The 21,990-nt window shown below is 38.6% G+C and overlaps 1 protein-coding gene across 1 annotated transcript; it reads right to left on the bottom strand.

Moving 5' to 3' along the window:
• Nucleotides 1-1,003: 1,003 nt before the first annotated feature.
• On the bottom strand, nt 1,004-14,780 carry LOC136687204 (NLR family CARD domain-containing protein 3-like). The gene is made up of 12 exons (XM_066661508.1): nt 14,591-14,780; nt 11,311-11,409; nt 11,075-11,188; nt 10,009-10,122; nt 9,773-9,886; nt 9,484-9,570; nt 7,007-8,782; nt 6,508-6,672; nt 6,195-6,356; nt 5,219-5,392; nt 4,913-5,086; nt 1,004-1,605 (listed from the first exon to the last, which is right to left on the bottom strand). Exons 1-12 carry the CDS (start codon nt 14,659-14,661, stop codon nt 1,530-1,532), a joined length of 3,126 nt encoding a protein of 1,041 aa, XP_066517605.1. The 5' UTR covers nt 14,662-14,780; the 3' UTR covers nt 1,004-1,529.
• Between the last annotated feature and the right edge of the window lie 7,210 nt (nt 14,781-21,990).

Raw genomic sequence — 21,990 nt, 5'->3', positions numbered from 1 at the left:
ACATAATACACATCCCTCATTGGTCTGACCTCCCTCCAAGTTCCTGTTTCATTCTTTGTTTTCATATTTTGGTGGGAGGAAGATGGCAGAGTGTTCAGACTTTCCAAACCATGAATGAGGGTAAGCCTTGCAACAGTCATTAAATGGAGTGTAGCAGTGGTCCAGTGAGGGCTGAGGTAAACTCCTGAGGAAGGCAGCAAGGATGAAGCTCGAGGACAACCTCCAGGGCAATTGTTTCGCGTTGTGTCCTTTGTTCACATTCAGCTACCTTACATCTGACATTAAAGACAACATTGCCAATTGTGGTTAAGTGCTGTTCTCTCTGGTTTGTTTACGTTCAGAATATCCACGTCAATTAATGTGGAACTGTGTGTTTGAGGGAAAAAAAAATGACTGTTAGTTGTATGTGGCTGAAGTGTAAATTTTCTGTACATTTTTATTCATTGTTTGAATGATCTCAGAAACTCATTTGTAACTTTGACTCATGAAAGACAGTGAAAGCCTAGCTATCATATCAAACAGAGACCCTTTGTTTCATTGACGTTTAGTCTTTGTAAACACATTAGAATGTTTTCCAGCATGCAGATGGCTATCAAATTGTGATGAAACATTCTCACAATTTTTTAGTGTTTTTTTTTAATTACCATCATGAACATCACCTTTAAAAGTGATGAAAGGTGAGTGCATTGTATACTATTAACACAAGAGTGTTTATATTGTAACTATGTTTTGTAAAAAAAATAAATTAAATGGCAAAGGAGAGAGAAATAAAGTTAAATCAAGTATAGTCAGAGCAGTTCTGATGAGAGCTGACATCATTAGCACCATCTTGATATTGTCATTGCATTCTATAAAATGGCTGTAAATGGTGCCAAACGGATACTTTAACAACATAAATATGTAACAAATTTCAGATTTAGAACAATACTGAAAAATAGGAATTTTTTATTCTTTTTTCATTTTATTACAATATAAATAATTTTCTTTATAATAATCAAGGCTCAGAAAAAAAGGGAAAAAAAAAAACATGGTATATTCCTAGGAACTAAATCTCTTATTAGCTTATATCGCTAACCTTTATTCTATATAGACCAAAACCTTTTTTTAAAAAAGTGATTTGATAAGTATTTAATTTTAAAATCAGCTTTTTAACTAATTAACATACATGTTTATGTAGTAGTGCCTTTAATCACAGTTCCTGTAAAAAATATAAACAGTAAAATGATCAGACACAATGTGCAATTGCTTTGCTTTACTTTACAGCTGTTGTTTAATAACAAATAGAGATCCATTTAAAAAGCATTAGGTACATTTTAAAACCGGAGCTAATTCTTCCAACCATCTAAAAATAAGTTGAATGCTGAGTGTTGGTCTGTGGACAGTTCAGCCTTACAGCAAATTAGCTGTTTTTCCAAAGCTGGTAACTTTCTGCAGTATTGTATATCAGTTTTCAGATTTGTGAATTATCCTGTATCAGACAGCAGTGGTATCCTGGAGTTTCTGGCCTCATCATCCAGTAGACACTTTATCTAAAGTGAGGGATTTGATTGAAGAGCTTCAGCCAGATCAGAATTGCCTGCTTCAGTAATATTGCATTTGTACAACCTACAGAAATGTAATTTTTTTAAATTAGTCAGTATTTTGCAATAATTATTTTCAAGTCAATTAAATGTTATGTAACAGAAAAAAGTAAAAAAAAAAAAAAAGAATAAAAAAACAACAACCATGGATTCATAGAAAGATTTTGGGTGGCCATTTGCCACTAGAACCACTTCAGTAGAGTCCTCACTTGATTTGTGCTGGAAACATAGAAATCTATTTTTCCAAAATATAGATTAAAGTTTTTCTTTTAATTTTTTACCTGTTTCTATATGATTTACTATGTACAAACCGGATTCCAAAACAGTTGGGACACTAAACAAATTGTGAATAAAAACTGAATGCAATGATGTGGAGATGGCAAATGTCAATATTTTATTCGTAATAGAACATAGATGACAGATCAAAAGTTTAATCCGAGTAAATGTAACATTTTAAAGGAAAAATATGTTGATTCAAAATTTGTGTAAACAAATCCCAAAAAAGTTGGGACAAGTAGCAATAAGTGGCTGGAAAAAGGAAATTGAGCATATAATGAACAGCTGGAAGACCAATTAACACTAATTAGGTTAATTGACAACATGATTGGGTATAAAAAGAGCTTCTCAGAGTTTCAGTGTCTCTCTGAAGCCAAGATGGTAAGAGGATCTCCAATTCCACCATTGTTGCGCAGAAAGATAGTGCAGCAATACCAGAATGGTTTTACCCAGCGTAAAATAGTAAAGACTTTTAAGTTATCATCATCAACTTGCATAACATCTTCAAAAGATTCAGAGAATCTGGAACAATTGCTGTGCGTAAGGGTCAAGGCCGTAAAACTCTACTGGATGCTCGTGATCTCCGGGCCCTTAAACGTCACTGCACCTCAAACAGGAATGCCACTGTCAAGGAAACAACAGAATGGGCTCAGGAATACTTCCAGAAAGCATTGTCAGTGAACACAATCCACCGTGCCATCCGCCATTGCCAGCTGAAACTCTACAGTGCAAAGAGGAAGCCATTTTTAAGCAAGCTCCACAAGCTCAGACGTTTGCACTGGGCCAGGGGTCTTTTAAAATAGAGTGTGGCAAAATGGTAGACTGTTCTGTGGTCAGATGAGTCACGATTTGAAGTTCTTTATGGAACACTGGAACGCCATGTCATTCAGATTAGAGAGGACAAGGATAACCCAAGTTGTTATCAACGCTCCGTTCAGAAGCCTGCATCACTCATGGTATGGGGTTGCATCACTCATGGTATGGGGTTGCATGAGTGCTTGTGGCATGGGCAGCTTGCATGTCTGGAAAGGCACCATTAATGCAGAGAACTATGTTCAGGTTCTAGAACAACATATGCTCCCATCTAGACGTCATCTCTTTCAGGGAAGACCCTGCATTTTTCAACAAGATAATGCCAGACCACATTTTGCAGCAATCACAACATCATGGCTATGTAGGAGAAGGATCCGGGTACTAAAATGGCCAGCCTGCATTCCAGATCACCTATAGAGAACATTTGGTGCATCATAAAGAGGAAGGTGCGACAAAGAAGGCCCAAGATGATTGAACAGTTAGAGGAATGTATAAGACATGAATGGGAGAGCATTCCTATTTCTAAACTTGAGAAACTGGTCTCCTCTGTCCCCAGACGTCTGTTGAGTGTTGTAAGAAGAAGGGGGGGTGCCACACAGTGGTAAAAAATGGCCTTGTCCCAACTTTTTGGGGATTTGTTGACAATATATTTTTTCCATTAAAATGATACATTCTCTCAGTTTAAACTTTTGATCTGTGATTTGTGTTCTATTCTGAATACAATATTAGATGTTGGCACCTCCACATCATTGCGTTCAGTTTTTATTCACAATTTGTTTAGTGTTCCAACTTTTTTGGAATCCGGTTTTTACTGAATTTTAAAAAAACAAAGATAGAACATAACATTCATGAAAGTTTGATTGATTGGAATGGAAACCAAGGTCTATATATTGATGATAGTCCTTATTCATCAATGTTGTGAAAAATACAACTTGATTGCACCGTCAACACCAATTTTAACATCAATTTAATGTTATTTACATATGTTAATACTGGTGTAAAAGATGTATCAAGCTGATTCATGTACTGAGTTCAAATCTATGTGGTTTTCTGAATTAAACATGGACTTATCTGTACATATTTTGAGTGTGATCATTGATCTTACATCTGTGCAACTTTTATGAATATTGCCCATTCTGCTTTTTCCTGGTGTACTGATGTGTACTGGTGTGATAATTGTGATTACTATATTATATAAATATATGTCTTCAGATATAACATGTGTACAAACATGTTTTAAAGCATTTTCTTTATTTGTAACATGTAATTATAATGTAATTATTTTACTGTTGTTTTGTCATATTATAGTAAATGTTACATAGTATTAAAATTAGAATTTTCATTTATTTAACAAAAGATTGCCTAACTTCACCCCCATCCTCAAATCCTTACACTGGATACCAGTCTGTTACAGTATAGACTTTAAGGTGTTATTACTGGTTTATAAATGTCTTAATGGGGTAGGACCAGCGTATTTATTAGATTTGCTACAGAGATATGAGCCAAGCAGACAACTCAGATCCTTAGGAACTAGTGCGTTAGCCCTGCCTCAGGTGAAAACTTTTAATAATTTTCTCATAATTGGAAGCAGCTGACTGAGAATATTAGAAGAGCCCTGACTTTAGACACTTTTAAATCAAGACTTAAATCATTCCTTTTTGAGCAGCTTACAGCTCAGTTTAAAATATTCTGCACTTTTATTCTGTAATAGCACTTTATTTCTTTTCTTTTACTATATCATTTTAATTTGTTTTAATAATTTAATCATTTTACTAATTTTATGTAATTGTTATATTGGACTTTTATGATTTTTATTCTGGCTTTTAATTTAACTGTTTTTTTTTTTTCTGTAAAGCACTTTGAATTGCTCTTGTATGAAAGGTGCTCTGTAAATAAACTTGCCTTGCCTTGACTTGCCTTTCCTAAAAAGTAAATAACTTGAAAATGCCAAGGAAAATGGACAGCAAAAACATGTGCATACTTTTGTTCTGCTCTTGCTTACATTGTTTATATTGTATCGAATATATATGTGTGAGTTATTTCAAATGGTGATTTCTATGTTAGCAATCATAAAACTAGCCTGTTTTATATATATATATATATATATATATATATATATATATATATATTTTTTTTTTTTTTCTTTTATAAAATGGCAATAGGCAACAGGTACCAAAATGTGAAAGGCAGAAAAATGTTGGAAATTTTTATTTTAATTACATGTACACCTAATAAAAACTTACAGAAGTTTTTGTAGTTTGCAGTGTGGGTTTCCCAGTCCAACAGATAGTAGCTTAGCTCCTGAATCATTGATGTCATTCATACTTAAGTCCAACTCTCTCAGAAACAAAGACTCAAAGCTGAAAACTGAGGCAAGAGCTGCACAGCTTTGCTCTGTGATGCCACATTCACTGAGCCTAAAAATCATAAACAAAATATTTTTGCTCAACAACGAATTCCCATATGCATTATGGTGCAAACTGCATGAAATGTGGGAGATTGTTAGATAACTGTAACATAGTACAGCAGCTTCCTTCATTCTAACTCACTTTAGTGTGACCAGTTTACATGAAGTGTCCTTTAAAGCCTCACAAATAACTTTTACTCCTGAGTCTCCAATGTAATTCTGGGTCAGGTCAAGTTCTTTGAGGTTTGAATTGTTTGAATTCAGGGCCAAAGCAAGAAAGTCACAGCCCACACTTGTAACCCCACAGTGTTTCAACCTGCAGAAATCAAAAACAAAGGTTTATATTAAAAAATCAATGTTGTGCAGATTTAAATTTTTACCATACACTATTTTGCCCCTTTCACACAGTAACCCAAATGTTCTAAAATATACCCAGATAAGCTGTGTGTGAATGCAAACACCTGCAACATTTTTCCCAGTCATTACCCAGACTTTATCCTGCTAGACCCCTAGTAGAGGCTCTGGGTAAAATCTAAGTCAGTGCATGTGATAATGGTGCCACTAATGTTCCGGAATATTCCCTGTATGCACTGAACATGTGCTGCCCCAAGCCAAAGCCGGCAGAACATTTCTAACAAAAACCTCCTGCATATGTTACGTTTATGGACCTGATACACTAGAGAATCTACAGAGTTTATGTTTAAACATTTTTTTAGGGTACATTTCCAAATAATAAAAAAAAATCCCTTTTTAAATTAGGCTTTTGATAACACTTCACATATCAGTAATAATTGGGTGTACAGAAAGGTAATAATATAAAAAAATGTTATGGTTATAAGTTTACCATTATAAATGTTTAAGACTAAATTACATTTCATTTTCCTTTTTAATTAATGATAATTCAGTGTTAACAAACTAATACAGGCCTACTCCAACCTGTAAATCACTGTGCATTAAACAAACCTGAAAAACTTTTTAACCATACATGGCCTTTAGGAAAACAGAAAGCAAACTTATTTGACTCAGTAGCTTTCAAAGGCTACTGTATGACTGTATACACACACTGTATGTATAAAAAACTACTTGTATAGTTTACAACAGAGTAATTATATATTTACCTGAGTATTTCAATATTACACTCTGTGCCCTTTAATCCAAAGAACTCATTAATTCCATGTTTCTGATGTAATCTGTCCATGAAACGATGAAGCAATTTTTCTGTAGACTTCTCTTTCTTCCCATCTGAAGCACTATCTTCTGCAGTAATAGAACAATTCAACCTGCACAGAGAGAAATAAAACACAACTGTAATATATATTTAGTATATTACTACACATATTTAATATTAACCACAAGTTTATGAGTTGGTAATAACAGTATTAATTACACAGATTTAATTTGAATGTATATTGTCAGGGATAAAAATCATACAGCTTTTGTTCTACAGTGTCGCCTGGGATTCCAGTGCACAGCAACTGCACTCCAGTGTCTTGTATATTGTTGAGACTGAGATCCAGCTCTCTTGTGGCACTCATGATGGGGAGGGCTGCAGCTAGTGCTGCACAACCTCTAGATGTGATATTACAGTTACTGAACCTGGCAGGATAAAAATGTACACATTTCAACAAACAAAAGAATACAAACACTGCTAAATTTGTGCCAAAAGTGGACTTAATTTAGACATTCTTCTTCTTTAGGATGTATTTCACTTCACATTACATTATGATATGATACTCCAATAAAGGTATGGGTATGACTCTCGAATGTGATCTTTTTTTCCGATGGAGAACATCAAAAAAGAAGAGGAAAATGTGTTTATAGGAATGATATACCTGGTATTTTAAGACTTGAACACTTTTGAGTGTAAATTAATAAAATGTGTTCATATTAACAGCTAAATATTTTTGGACTAAAAAAATTAATGCCCTACCTGGCTGTCCTATACAGCTTAAACACAGCAATCAAGTAGAGAAGAACATCATCTGATTTTCCATATTTACTAAGTTCAAAAACATCCATTTTCTCATCAGATGTAACTATCATGAATACTAATGCTGACCAGAGTTCAGGAGAGAGATTTTGGCCTTCGTTTTGGTTTTTATGCCTCAAGAATGTTTGGATTTCATCCAAAAGACTGCAGTCATTAAGTTCATTCAGACAATGAAAGCATTTCAGGAACATATATGGACAGTGGCTCATTTTAATTTGTGTCTTTAGATAGTCAGTGGTTTCTTTTATGTCTGATGGATTGCTTCTTTTTTGTATCAGAAGTTCTTTAAGAAGGTTCTGATTGGACTCCAATGAAAATCCCATGAGAAAACGGAGGAAGAGATCCAGATGACCACTTTCACTATCAGAGGCTTTATCAACTGCAGTCTTGAGCACGTCTAACATTGTTACATTTTCATCAGAATCACTGGCCTGTTTACAACTGAGTACATTTTGGTTGTGGTTGTGAAAGGTCAAGAATACATATAAAGCTGCAAGATGTTCCTGAATGCTCAGATGAACAAAACTGAATACTTTCCTCTGGAACAGACCAAACTCCTCTCTGAAGATCTGTGTGAACACTCCAGAGTACACAGAGGCTTCTCTGACATCAATGCCACACTCTGTCAGGTCTTCCTCATAGAAGATCAGATTGCCTTTCTCAAGCTGCTCAAAGGCCAGCTTCCCAAGCTTGAAAATCATTTCCCGATCCACAGCTTTGTTGTCAGAGTACTTTGCTTTTTTGGCGTTGATCTGTGTGATCAAGAAGTGTGTGTACAGCTGAGTTAAACTCCTTGGCATGTTTTCCCAACCACAGTCGACCACCATTCTCTCCAGAACAGTGGCTGCAATCCAACAAAAGACTGGAATGTGGCACATGATGTAGAGACTCCTCAGTGACTTCAGGTGGGTAATGATACCATTGGCCAGGCTTTGGTCATTAATTCTCTTCCTGAAATATTTTTCCTTCTGTGGATCATTGAATCCTCGTACCTCTGTTACCCGATCAACACATTTTGTGGGGATACGTCCACATGCTGCTGGTCGAGAGGTTATCCAGATTTGTGCAGAAGGAAGCAGATTCCCCTTGATAAGATTGGTCAGCAGGACATCAACTGAGGTTGCCTTTGTCACATCTCTGTTAATCTCATTGTTTTCAAAATCTAAAGGAAGGCGACACTCATCCAGACCATCAAAAATGATAATGAGAGAATGATTTGAATGTTGGAGTGAACTTGCATCAATTCCTTTCATGGAAAAGTGCTGATGAAGATCATTCAGACTGTATGTTAGGTCCCTCATTATATTCAGCTCCCTGAAAGGAACTGGGAGAATAAAATGAACGTCCTGATTTGCTTCACCTTCAGCCCAGTCCAGAATGAACTTCTGCACAGTGACAGATTTTCCAATACCAGCCACTCCCTTTGACAGCACAATCTTGATGGGTTTGTCTTGTTCAGGTGAAGGACTGAAAATATCATTGTAGTTTATTAACTTGGATATTTCTGATGTCTTCTGTGTTGCCTTGATATGGCTTGCTTCATGATGACTGCAGTGAGCTTCCATCCTGCTTTCTGTGATATATAACTCTGTGTATATGTTATTGAGAAGCACTGGATTTCCTGGATGTGTTGTTCCTTCAAATAAATGCTGATATTTTTCTCTAAAAATCATTCTCAGTGTCGTGTTATCTTTCCTCAGGGCATCTGAATCAAATCTGTAAAATAATATGATATTTAATTAAAATGTTACATTTTATTTTATCTTCATCCATGATGAGTATGCCTCAGTATCAACTGAGCTAGCTTTGGATTCTATCTACGACAATTCCTGGCAATGCAATAAGAGGAAAAGTATAACATGGAAATAATTTAGGCCAGTACCCAAAAAGCTATTTGCCTCCTTATTTTAATCCTGATTGGATGATGTTATATGGATTATGCTCTATCATGCATAATGCTGAATGAACAAGATGTCGATTATCTTGTTTAGAGTTGAATTATAATTAAAATCTACTTTTTTAGCAGTTTCTACAAAATTATTACTGTAAACCTACGAGAGATATGCCTGTACAGACACCATTAATTTGGCTTCATTTATGGCTTCAAAATGTCTAGTTGGACAAATGTATTAGATGATTATAATTGTTATTGATTTCAGTGTTATATTTGAATGGTTAGGTCTTACACTACACTAACTATTCAATGCATATTCTGTCTCAGTCAATAATTTACAATGTCAAATACCCTCAAGCAGATCTTTTTAAGCGATGTTTAAGTAAGGAAAAGCAAAAAAGCATTTGTGTACAATTGTACAATTTAAAGTTTGATGCATAGCATGTTTGCAGCATATATTATCTGTGGAGTCATGGCTGCACATTTGGTCTTGAGACATTGTATTTTTTACTGCATTGCTTACGGTGCTTCTCCTGAGTTTACAGTGATGCTGAGTACATCATTCATTGTGAAGTCTTTTGGTCCAGAAATCCACAAATGCTCTCTGCAACTGATAAAAAGAAATTAAAATGGTGTGAATTAAAATGAATGTTTTATAAAACAGTTTTCTTCTTTTTTTTCTTATTCCCTTTTGGAACAATGGTCATAAAAAATCTTCTGCATCACTGACAAATCAATATTTATCACTATATGTGTATAGGAATAATGACAAACCACCAGACATAGGTTTCTATATTTTTGCAGGTTCTTACCTTTCATCTATAGGCAGAGATGTTCCACTGTAATTGATCGGCATTTTCATGGACCTGTCACTCTTCAGAGACACTCCACTGGGCACAGATGAACTGGATTTATCCAGCTGGACACTGTTCCAAAAATATTGTATTGATATAGAAATTAATTATTTGCATTTGAAAATAAATAGAGGAGCATTTAATTCTTGTGTACGCTAAATTTTGTTTCTCACAAAAGATTTTATTTTCCTCACCATTCTTCTTGTGGCAGAGATTCTCCACTGTAATTGATGGGCATTTTCATGGACCTATCGCTCTTCAGAGACACTCCACTGGGCACAGGGGAACTGGGTCTTTCCGAATGAAAACTGTTACAAACCCAAACAACAGATATTGAACTTAATAACTGGAACTGAAAGTGTATGGAAAAAACATTCCCCTGGACATCAAAACTATCTAACCAACATGGTTGTGTGTGCAGCATCCTGTGTCTAAATATGAAGGACATGCAGATGACTAACAAAGTTTAAAGAGACAGATGATCTAAAAGATAGATCAGCCTGTAAAGTGTGTATAATTGAGTGGACATGGTGAATAAAAACACCAGCAACACCTCTGTGTCTCATCCACTCATACAAGTGCTACACACATCAGCAAACTGCCACTGTGTCAATGTCTCTGCATTGTTGAGAATGAGCCACTACTCTGTTGTGAACCTGTGGGAATCCTGATTCTTAAACAGTAGGATGAAGCAGGATTATCAAAGTTTGCAGAGGAACAGATGGGTGTGTAATTGTAGAACTAAGAAGTGGACATTTATGGTTAGTGGAAATAATAAAAATGACAATGAATGTAAAAACAGAGAGGTAATGTTAATAGTAAGGTGAATGTTTTAACACATTATGATTATAGTATTAATGCAATATATGCAAAAATCTGTAAAAAAAAAAAAAAAAAAAAAAAAAATCATTCAGAGAGGCCAGTCTTATGTACAGATGAACTTGTGAAAGGATTCTGGGGAATGCAAAGCTGTCACTGAAGTTCATGTTTACCTCGGTTAACCATAGTCTAAAGCAAGTTTGTCATGCCTGTCAGGAACAGCAATGTGAAGAAACAGGAAAAAAATGCTTATCTCATGTTTTCTTATGATCTGCATTTTATCCTTATCCTTTTTCTTATGATATAAAAACCTGGCTTTAGCAAGATTTTTAAAATAGAGTAAAATATCTTAAACAAAATGTTTTATTCACTTTGACCAATTTTGATTTCAGAACAAGACCTGTGTTATGGTTTAGATAAATGTTCTGGATCATTTTTTACTTTTCTTCTTGTGGCAGAGATACTCCACTGTAATTGATGGGCATTTTCATAGACCTGTCGCTCTTCAGAGAAACTCCACTGGGCACAGGTGAACTGGATCTTTCCAGCTGGACGCTGTTCCAAAAAATTGTATTGATAATGAAACTAATTATTTGCATATGAAAATGAATTCAGGAGCATTTAATGCTTGTGTATGCTAAATTTTGTTTTTCACAAAAGATATTTTTGTTTCTCACCATTCTCCACTGTAATTGATGGGCATTTTCATGGACCTATCGCTCTTCAGGGACACCCCACTGGGCACAAGGGAACTGGGTCTTTTCAGGTGGAAACTGCTGATAAACCATTTTAATATGTATTTATTTTTCATGCAGTGCATTTGTACACAGTCATCATCCCTGTTCCTGGTCCTATCCCTCCTTTAATTTTAATATAGCATGACCTCTGTACGTATGTTCTGTTACATTGCCATTTTGATTATTGCATTTGCATTATTCTTCTGTTTGGCACAAATATTTGAGGTAGTCTGATTTGATTATGGAACAAACCAAATAATTCACCGAATGACAGAAGTTTGAACAGACCTCATGTCACTGTAGCTGGCCTGGGCTGATGATGTGTCTTCGCATCATTCTGTGGAGTTTGGCAAGTCTGTGAGACAAGGACTTGAAACTATGGGAGTCTTTAACATACTTGTGCAGGAGTTTGATAAGACTGCAAGACATGGAGTTTACATTGCCAAAGCAGAGAATAATCCACTTAATTTCCCCATCATATCCCATAAAAAATAACATACAGGGGCAAATGTAGACTAGACTATGTTTTTCTTTTTCTTTTTAATTTTATGTAGACACTTGAATATATTTAGCACAAACTGGCCAAACCTGATTCAGCCAGTGTGCTTCAGGGAAGGAACATAGATCACTAAAAAGCAATGCATTGTTAACTAATGAACATGGTTATAAGGAAAAAAACTGACAGCCTCGTTCCTGTAATTGTACTTAGGTAGCCCGTCACAGGGGTGGCACCACACCTCCAAAAGTTATTTAGAGGCATTTGCAAGTTAATTTCTAGTTTTTCTCCTCTGCTAAAAAAGAACACAAAAACCTCAAAAGTCACTGATGGTTTTGGACAGTAAATAAAATGACTGTATGTATGGACATGACATGACAAACTCTGGTTCCTATTATCACAACTGTAAAGAGATCCCCTGAGTGGTTTTACAACAAACTACTCTGAATGACAGGTCTGTTCACTCTGAACTGACTGAATTCTGCATAAATTTTGAAAATCCAGCCATTTCTCTTAAGATTATATAAGCCGTTTAAATTTTAATTTTCTCCTAGCATCAGTAAGAAATGCTCCAGACCAGACATTCAGCAAAAATTATTTGTCCTAACACAAATAGAGGCCTTTAGTTAGTGCTTCACATTTACAACATTTGTCAGACTGGAGATTAGTGTGAGAATGACAGTCCTTTCACTGAACATGCAGCTACGCAATTCTAGAAATGTCTCCAATGTCCCACCCCCAAACTAAAATCAGGTTTTTAATTGGTTGAGCTGAGTCAGACAATCAGCTGTTAATCTGGGAGGTTTGCTTTTCCTAATTGCCAAAGGCATCAAAAAGGCACCCAGTACTGTTAAAAACAGTGGGTCAAATGCCTACTTGACCTCTTGGTTCCAGCGAACTTGCCCCATTACAAAGCCTTACATGCCGCATCACAAAGCCAAAAGTATTCCCTCACCCATCCAAATAATTGAATTCAGGTGTTCTAATAACTCCCCTGGCCACAGCTATATAAATCCAAGCACCTAGGCATGCAGACTGCATCTACAAACATTTGTAAAAGAATGGGTCACTCTCAGGAGCTTAGTAAATTCCAGTGTAGGACCATGATAAGATGCCACCTGTGTCACAAATCCAGTCATAAAATGTCCTCATTACAAAATATTCCACAGTCAACTGTGAGTGGTATTATAACAAAGTGGAAGTGACTGGGAACCACAGCAACATAGCCACAAAGTAGTAGGCCATGTCAAATTAGCTCAAGAACAGTGCGTAGAAAGCTTCATGAAATGGGTTTCCATGGATAAGCATCTGCATCTAAACCTTACATCATCAAGTGAAATGCAAAGTGTTGGATGCAGTGGTGTGAAGCACACTGCTCCTAGACGCTAGGGCAGTGGAGACTTCTCAGGAGTGACGAATCACGATTATCCATCTGGCAGTTTGATGGACGAGTCTGGGTTTGGTGGAAAAATTTGCACTTTGTTCTGATGACAAAATTAATAGACCTATCACTCTTGAGTGACACACCGCTGGTACACATGCTGGGTATATTCAGCTGGAAACTGTTCATAAATATTGTGTTATTATGTATTACGTTTTCTTCATTGGTTTTTAGCATGGCGGCAAGATGGTTGTTTCCTCCCACTGACCCACAACATGTTGGTAGATGTGGATGTGTGAGTTTGTAATGTCCTGTGATGGACTAGTGCCCTGTCCAGAGTGTTATGATGGGCCCAGGGCCCACCAAGAAACTAAATGAGATAAGGCAGTTACAAAAGTGGAATGAGCACTGTCCACACTTACCTCATAAGTAAAGGGTAGCATTATTTGTGTGGACTGTTAATACAGATTCCAAAGAATTTTTTTATTAATTCATTTCTGTAACTTCAGGTTTATGGTGGGTGCAAAGCCAACCCAGAATCATTGGGCACAAGGCAGGAATGCCCCCTGGATTGGGCACTAGACCATCACAAGGCATTTTTAAAATTTTTAATTTTTAAAAAATGTTTATGGCAGTTATCAGCTGATACGATCCAGTTGACCTGTGCCCGGATATGTATACAAAAGAGTGACAGGTCCATGAAAATGTCCTTCATTTATATGCCCTTCATTAATAAGGTGCATTCTCTTTTCTAGCAGTTATAAAAAGTTGATTCAGATATAATAACTATTAAATCTATAAACCATCTATAACACATTCATCATAACATCAATCTGAAGAACACTTTTATGGTGCAAAGAACCCTTTAATCATGCAAAAGGTTATTCAAGTGTTCAGGGTTCTATGTAGAACTATTTTTTTTACTAAAGAACAGTAGTAGAACTATTATTTTTAGGTGTGTACTTGCAGTAAAATATCTTCACTGCAATTGACAGGCATTTTTATGGATGTGTCACTCTTATTGTATACATATCTGGGCACAGGTGGACAGGATTGTATCAGCTGAAAACTTCCATATAAAAATTAAAATATTAAAAATTATTTTAATAACTGTCCCAATTTTAAATATTATATTTCTACAATGTAAATGATGTTTTCATTCACCAGACACACACCAGGCACTTACTACTGGGTAAAGATGGTAAACATGAGCTATACCTTTTCATCTGTAAAATTTTTTGGAAATTTGCTGATAATCCCATGAACAGATGGATAAAATAACATTATGATATGATATTAGAATTACAGTGGGAAACCCAACTAAAAGAATATTTTTTTCTCACCTGTGGGCCTCAAAGCTGCTGTCCTCTAGCTTGTGGTCACTCATTGTAGAAGTAGTTCTCCTCTCTTTCATCTTAAAATCAATTTGTTTTGGATGTGAACATGCTCCATCAGGGATTAAATCATAAAAGCACAAACCACATTGGCAAAAGCCTGAGAAAAACAACTAGGTTCAGAATGAGGAAGTAGTCCAAGTACAAAACAAGCACAGCCAGTTCAACAACACATCAGCCACAATTAATGACATGGCCAGTGTTAAAGTATGTCACGCCCTCGTCTCGTCATGTCTGTTTTCCCTGGTCATGTGCTCTTTCAGCACATGGCTATGTTTGTTATTATTCTAGTCCTGCCTTTGTCCCGCCTCCTCGTCTGTCATTTGTTAACCTGTCCCCTCGTTATCTGTCCAGGTGTGTCTCGTTTATGTCATGCATTTAAGCCCTCTTGTCTCACGTCCTGTTTGTCGAACATTTCACCTTCGTTATATGTCAAGTCGGTCGTGTTATCTGTCTGTCTCCGAAGTTTCCCCCGTCGTCGTTTCATTTCCTTGGTCGTTGTTTCGCTTTGTTGTCTGTCTGTCCCGTTTGCCCTGTGTATTTCGTAGTGTCCAGTTTAGCCTGTTTTCCTTATGTTAAAAGTCTCTGTTTTGTTATTTTCCTTTAATAAACGTTTACTCTGTTTTAGCGAATGCCTCCGCCCTCAGTCAGTCCGCTCCGTGTTCCTGACAGAATGTTCGACCAATACAAGGACGCAGCTAGCATAGAGAATCGGTGTGACAGGGCCGTGATATGGAGTAGCTGGCTGCGACAGATACACGCCAGCGTCACTCAGCGCCTACAGGAAGAGGCAGCTCGTGAATCGAGTAATTGCGCCAGCTTGAGTCGAACGAGTAGGCGGAAGAAGAGTGCTGGAGACCCCCCCCTCGACGGTAGATTACCCCCTCAGGTCCGGGGAAATTTTGGGGGGGGGTTAAGGGTAGGGGCTGTTAGCCTCCAACCTCAGGACTACGGAGGTGGGGCTAACAGAACAGAGGCGCACCTCTGAGGGATCTAATGGGTGCGCCTGTGAAACCCCCTAAACCCTCTACAGCTCCAACGCGAGCCCGACGAGCAGCACAAGCCCCTGCCTCCGTGGACGTCGTTGCAGGTTCTCCTGCCTCCGTGGACGTCGTCGCAGGTTCTCCTGCCTCCGTGGACGTCATCGCAGGTCCCCCTGCTTCCGAGGACGTCATCGCAGGAAGGCTTACTGCTGCTGCTTCACTAGGCGCAGCGCCTGCAATCACTCCTGTCTCCGTGAAAGCGGCGCCTACGGCCACTCCTGTCTCCGTGAAAGCGGCGCCTACGGCCGCTCCTGCCTCCGTGAGCGCGGCGCCTGCCTCTCCTGCCTCCGTGAGCGCGGCACCCGCATCTCCTGCCTCCGTGAGCGCGGTGCTTCCAGCCGCTCCTGCCTCCGTGGACGTCGTCGCAGGTCCCCCTGCCTCCGTGGATGTCGTCGCAGGTCCCCCTGCCTCCGTGGACGTCACTGCAGGGCCTCCTGTCTCCGTGAGCGCGGCTCCCTCAGCCGCTCCCGTGTCCGTGAGCGCGGCTCCCCCAGCCGCTCCTGTCCTAGTGACTATGGCTTCGGCCGTTTCGACACCCGTGACTGTGGCCCCAGCCGCTCCTGGTCGTGTCCGAGGGATGGCCCCAAGGACTTCGGGGCCGATCCCCAGAACTGTGCCCAGGCTGGTTCCTCATGTCCAGTCCCCGTATCCGTCCAATGTTCAGTCACCAGTCTTGTCTCCGTTTTCTGTGTCTGTCCAGTCTCAATCCCCATCCTGTGTTCAGTCACATGTCTTGTCACCTGTCCATGTCCAGTCTTCTGTCCCCAAACCTGTTCAGTCCCCTGTCTTGTCACAGTTTCTGTCCAATGTGCAACACCAGTGTCCTGTCAAGTCTCATGTGTCCACTCCTGTCCTGTCCAGTCCGTTCCAGTCTCTTGTTCAGTCTCTTGTTGCCCCCCTTTGTCAGTCACCTGTCAAGCTCCATGTCCCATCTCAGATATTCGGTCCTGTCGTGTCCCCAGCTCCTGTGTCTGTTCCCGTCCTGTCCTAAGTCTTGTCTCCCATGGTTCCTTGTCTTGTCTTAGTCTGTCTTGTTTTCCTTGCCCTCTCCTGTGCCAGCTCCTGGGGGGTTTAGGTTTACACGCCCCGGGAGTTGCGCGTCCGGGGGGGTTAGGGGGGGTGGTTGGGCGCATCTGTCACGCCCTAGTCTCGTCATGTCTGTTTTCCCTGGTCATGTGCTCTTTCAGCACATGGCTATGTTTGTTATTATTCTAGTCCTGCCTTTGTCCCGCCTCCTCATCTGTCATTTGTTAACCTGTCCCCTCGTTATCTGTCCAGGTGTGTCTCGTTTGTGTCATGCATTTAAGCCCTCTTGTCTGTTTGTCGAACATTTCACCTTCGTTATATGTCAAGTCGGTCGTGTTATCTGTCTGTCTCCGAAGTTTCCCCCGTCGTCGTTTCATTTCCTTGGTCGTTGTTTCGCTTTGTTGTCTGTCTGTCCCGTTTGCCCTGTGTATTTCATAGTGTCCAGTTTAGCCTGTTTTCCTTATGTTAAAAGTCTGTTTTGTTATTTTGTTATGTAAAGAATTCTGAAAATATAAATGTTTCATAATATTATTACAAATAGGTTTTAAAGCATTTTTGTGTATTGTATAATCATAATTCAAAATATTAAAAAAAAGTATAAATATGCTATGCTAAATCACCATCTTTAAATTCTCTAAACCTAAACTCACATGTACTTTTGAAAACAATTTTTTCACCCAAGAACAGAACACATGCTTTAGAAGTGCTTTTTCCTGATGGAACTCACAATGAAGGCTGTGACCAATAAATTCTTCTTGCAGGCCATTTTCAAACTATTAGGTATTTTTAGTTAAAAAAAATGACAAAGCTTGAATGTTTTTAATTTTTAATTACAATGATATGTTACACAAAAAGACCTCTATACATCTTACTAGTCCACCTAGTACATAAGGGGTTCAGGGATTTGTGATCGGTTTATGGTGGATGTGGATGTTTTTAATCTTCTTCAGGTGGAAGAGATCTGTAATCTCAGCCTCCAGATAGAAGCTATTTCAGAGTCTGGTGTTGGAGGAATGGATGCTCTAGTACCCAGATGGCAGGAGTGTAAAGAGTTTATGAGATGGGTGGAATATGTCTTACACAGTGCTGGAGGAATTGTAAATGCAGTGCTTGGTGTAGAAGGTGTCGAAGCTATGATGATCTCCTGCCACTCTCACAATCCAAATCAAAGTTCTGTGGCATAAGATGACGTTTGGGATCAGTCATTTTAAGATCACTCCTCTTTACCAAACAGTGCAGTAGAGTTTTTTCCCCAATTAATTCATGTTTTTCTTAAAGTATTTTCTTTATATATATATATATTCAGTATTACTTAATAAAAATACAACTTTAACTATGTTAAACTATGTTAAATTTTAACTATGTCAAAAATATAATCATATTTTGAAAAAAAAATGAATGTATATGTTTTTGTTTTATGTGATAAGCTGTGCTCTCAGTAGGTGATAGTGAATATTTATTACAGTTATTTGACAGTAAACATTTCCAACAATATATATTATAATATAATATAATATTAGGCAGCACGGTTTTGCAGCAGGTAGTCTTGCAATCACACAGCTCAAGGGATCTGGAGGTTGTGGCTTCGAGTCCTTCTCCGTGTTACTGTCTGTGAGGAGTTTGGTGTGTTGCGTGCTGAGGAGCTGCGTGGGTTTCTTCAGCATGCTCCAGTTTCCTCCCATGGTCCAAAAACACACATTGGTAGGTGGATTGGTGACTCTAAAGTGTCCATAGGTGTGAGTGTGTGTTGCCCTGTGAAAAACTGGCGCCCCCTCCAGGGTGTGTTCTTGCCTTGCTCCCAGTGATTCTAGATATCCAGGACCCACCTGGATAAGTGGTTACAGACAAAAAATTAATAAATGAACATTTATTCATTGTCTGTAACTGCTTATCCACTTCAGGGTCACGGTGGGACCCTACCTGGAATCATTGGATACAAGGCAGGAACACACCCTGGAGGGGGCGCAAGTCATTCACAGGGCAACACATACATACATTCAATCACACCTACCATGGGAGGAAACTGGAACACCCAGAGTAAACCCACACAGACACAGGGAGAACACACCACACTCCTCACAGACAGTCACCCGGAGCGGGACTCGAACCCACAACCTCCAGGTCCATGGAGCTGTGTGACTGCAACCTTACCTGCTGCACAACCATGCTGCCTTAATAAATGAACAATATAATATTATAATATAATATACTGCACTTAGAGATGTGTTGTAACCAAACAGATTAGAATCAGTTTTGGTTTGAATAGTTACTTTTTTTTCAAGCTGTAAAAATATCACTTTGTTCCCTTTATTTTCTGGGAAAACACTCTCCTTCCCTTCACTGAGGGAGGAAAGGCAGGAAATAAAAAGAGAGGAAGAATGGGATTGATGGGATAGTAAACAGAAGAACCCCTGTAGATAAGACTGTATCAGCGCTGCATGTGGCCAAAAGCTAAAACCATCACCGCAAAAATAAACCTGAGATTGGGACACCAGATGAGATTCATGACAGGTTATTTATAGTTTATTTATGGAAATGGTACTCTCTCCCTCTCTCTCTCTCTCTCTCTCTCTCTCACTCTGTGTGTGTGTGTTTGTGTTTGTGTACATGTGTATAAAGAGAGAGAGAGAGAGAGAGAGAGAGAGAGAGAGAAAGTATGAGCACTATGAATAAAATAAAAGGTTGTAGGTTGTAAATAACAGACATGTATTAGCCTTTATCCTGCTTCTAGAGTTTGTCTTCCTTTTTTCCCTTTTCCTAGCACAAGATCATAGAAGGATGATGTAGAGAGCATGACAAGAGGTGAAGAAGGGAGCCATCACCTCATCACTGGATCCTCCAACACTTCATTTTCAAGCGTCCAGCCGCCCCTCTGTCTCCATCACACACACACACACACACACACACACACACACACACACTACATGAACTGGTTAACTTACAAACCCTCATCCTGAACCTGACTGAGCTGGGGAAAAAAGACATTTGCAAATCTATTAAGTTCATTTAAAAAACTAACCAGCAAGAAAAAGCAATAAAAATACACATTTTAATATCCAGTGTCTTAAAACCTGGTACAAAAACATAACATTTTAAATACAATATAAGATACAAAGTTTTTGTCTCTGCAAAAAAAATAAGACACTCAACCCAGCAGAGGTCTGTTCTCTCACTGAATTCTCTTGGTAAGTTTATATCACTGGTAATCCTAGATACTTCATACTTCTCACTCAAAACCAACAGAGCTCATTCTTTTCTAAATTGTTTGCCTCTTAACCCAAGCACCCAAACATGGTGCGAACAACAGCACTAGCCCTGTGTTTCTCCACTGCTGAATACGCCTGCCCAGTACACTCATAGAATCCACTCCATCCTCAATGAGACATGCAGGAGAGTGGCAGGGTGTACTAAAACGACCCCAGTACCCTGCCTCTCTGCGCTCTCAGGCATTGCTCCCCCTTACATCCGGAGAACAATTACCACCCAAGCTGAGCGGACAAAAGCAAGCCAATGACATCCAGCACCTACTCCTTTCGCACACTGCTGCACATAAAAGTCTTGGCTCCAGGAGCAGTTTCTTGGACATTACAGACGTACTGGAATCCAGCCCAGCTAATGGCAGGGAAAGCGAATGGCTTAAACAGTGGAATAGCCTAGGCAGTCAGACAGCCCAATGATTGGAGAAAGGGATCACCCCAAATGAGCATCTTGTCTCTGGCCATAACCAACTCTGGACAGTCTGGAAAACTCTGAACAGCCTATGAGTGAGTGAGGGACACCATCCTTGAAGAAATGGAACAGAATAACATTAAAGTCATGTCTGTGCAGTGAATCCCAATCAATGGAACATCTTTTGAGATGCAGTTCTGCCCCACAGTGCACCCTAGAAGACCTGGCCGTGCTTGCCTGTGTCAATTACTGGAAAGATATGATATAGATCCGGGCTCACAAATAGGCGGCATTCGAGTCTGGACCCAGACTCTGTCCTATCCCGACCTGGAGCTGTAACAGATTAAGAGCTATTAAGAGCTGTTTCATTTTTAAATGGTGTGACTCTTCTAGTCATTACAGTTCAGGTTTAGTGCTCCAGGAAATTACCAGAATAATTGTATACTTTTCTGCATATCACACGTAAGGCTACTCAGCCAATCAGATCTGTGCATTTTGATGTTAGAGTGACACACAGGGCTCCAGACACCACTGTCCTGGGGCCAGTAAAAATAACACACAGGACATGATAAAAGCTCTTTTGGGTCACTTTCAGGATGACAGGATTTTGTGAGTTAAAACTGGAAACTTTAAAAGTAAGGGAACAACTGTGGGTTGGAATTCTCATAACGCTGGATGTTTACGAATAAAGTACCGTCCTTCAGCATAAAGAGCCAATCAGCTTGCTGTTAACAGATAAAGTCCCGCCCTCATGCAATACCAACCAATCAGATTGCTGATTATATAAAGCAGCAAGTCAACTGCAACTACAAGTCATTAGGGACTTTATTTATATAATATGTATTTTTTTTCAGAATCATTGTTTTATTTGTAAAATTTACTTGAAAAAAAAAACACATTTAAGTGTATTTGTTATCTATAATATTTATAAATCCTGTTGTACATTGAAATGTTATTGAAAGGGTAAATTGATTTGAAATTTCATAAAATATTGCTATAACTGCAAGCTACTTCTATATGCAGGATATGGCATATTTGCGTAATGCAGGTTATAAATTACTTTATAAATTACAAGATTTTGGCTTGAGAAAACTTTCTTTGTAATTAATTACCCCTGATGTCTGGATATCTGGAGTTTTAGTAGTAGTAGCAGTAGCCAATGCAACCACTTGGTTGGCACAGACAATTATAGCAAAAAAAAAGCTCAATGGACTTGCTCCCAGAACAGGAAAGTATGCATGAATTACAAAATGTCATAATTTCTACTCCAGATAGCATTAGCTGACATTAGCTGTTTGTTCATTGTATGGTCCGAGACTTCCCATAAACAACTTATTTTGCTCTACCCACGTGGAAATATAAGCAAGTCAGCAGTTTTGTGTGACTATGGCTTAAAGATGCATATATTTAACACCACAGCGAAACATTACTCATCACTCTCTCTGCTGTTATAGGAGTATTTATTTTGATTTTTTTTTATTCATAACTGTTCACAAGTGCAGAAAAAAACAGGAAATAGGAAATGATGATACAAGGTTTTGTCCTGACAGCAATGGTCAAAATGTGTGTGTGTTTATATATGTGTTGGAAGGGGAAATCCAACTGCAGATA

The sequence above is a fragment of the Hoplias malabaricus genome, chromosome 1 (genome assembly GCF_029633855.1).
Source record: "Hoplias malabaricus isolate fHopMal1 chromosome 1, fHopMal1.hap1, whole genome shotgun sequence".
NCBI lineage: Eukaryota > Metazoa > Chordata > Actinopteri > Characiformes > Erythrinidae > Hoplias > Hoplias malabaricus.
Note: the sequence above shows the minus strand (reverse complement) of the source record. Positions and strands in the feature narration are given on the sequence as shown.

Excerpts from the sequence above, each read along its gene's own strand:
- LOC136687204 (XM_066661508.1), bottom strand. The coding sequence starts at position 14,661 with ATGAAAGAGAGGAGAACTACTTCTACAATGAGTGACCACAAGCTAGAG. Across the intron at positions 8,783-9,483 it reads GTAAACTCAGGAGAAGCACC|ATTTGATTCAGATGCCCTGA; the intron begins GTAAGCAATGCA and ends ATTATTTTACAG. Across the intron at positions 6,357-6,507 it reads GACACTGTAGAACAAAAGCT|GTTGAATTGTTCTATTACTG; the intron begins GTATGATTTTTA and ends CTCTCTGTGCAG.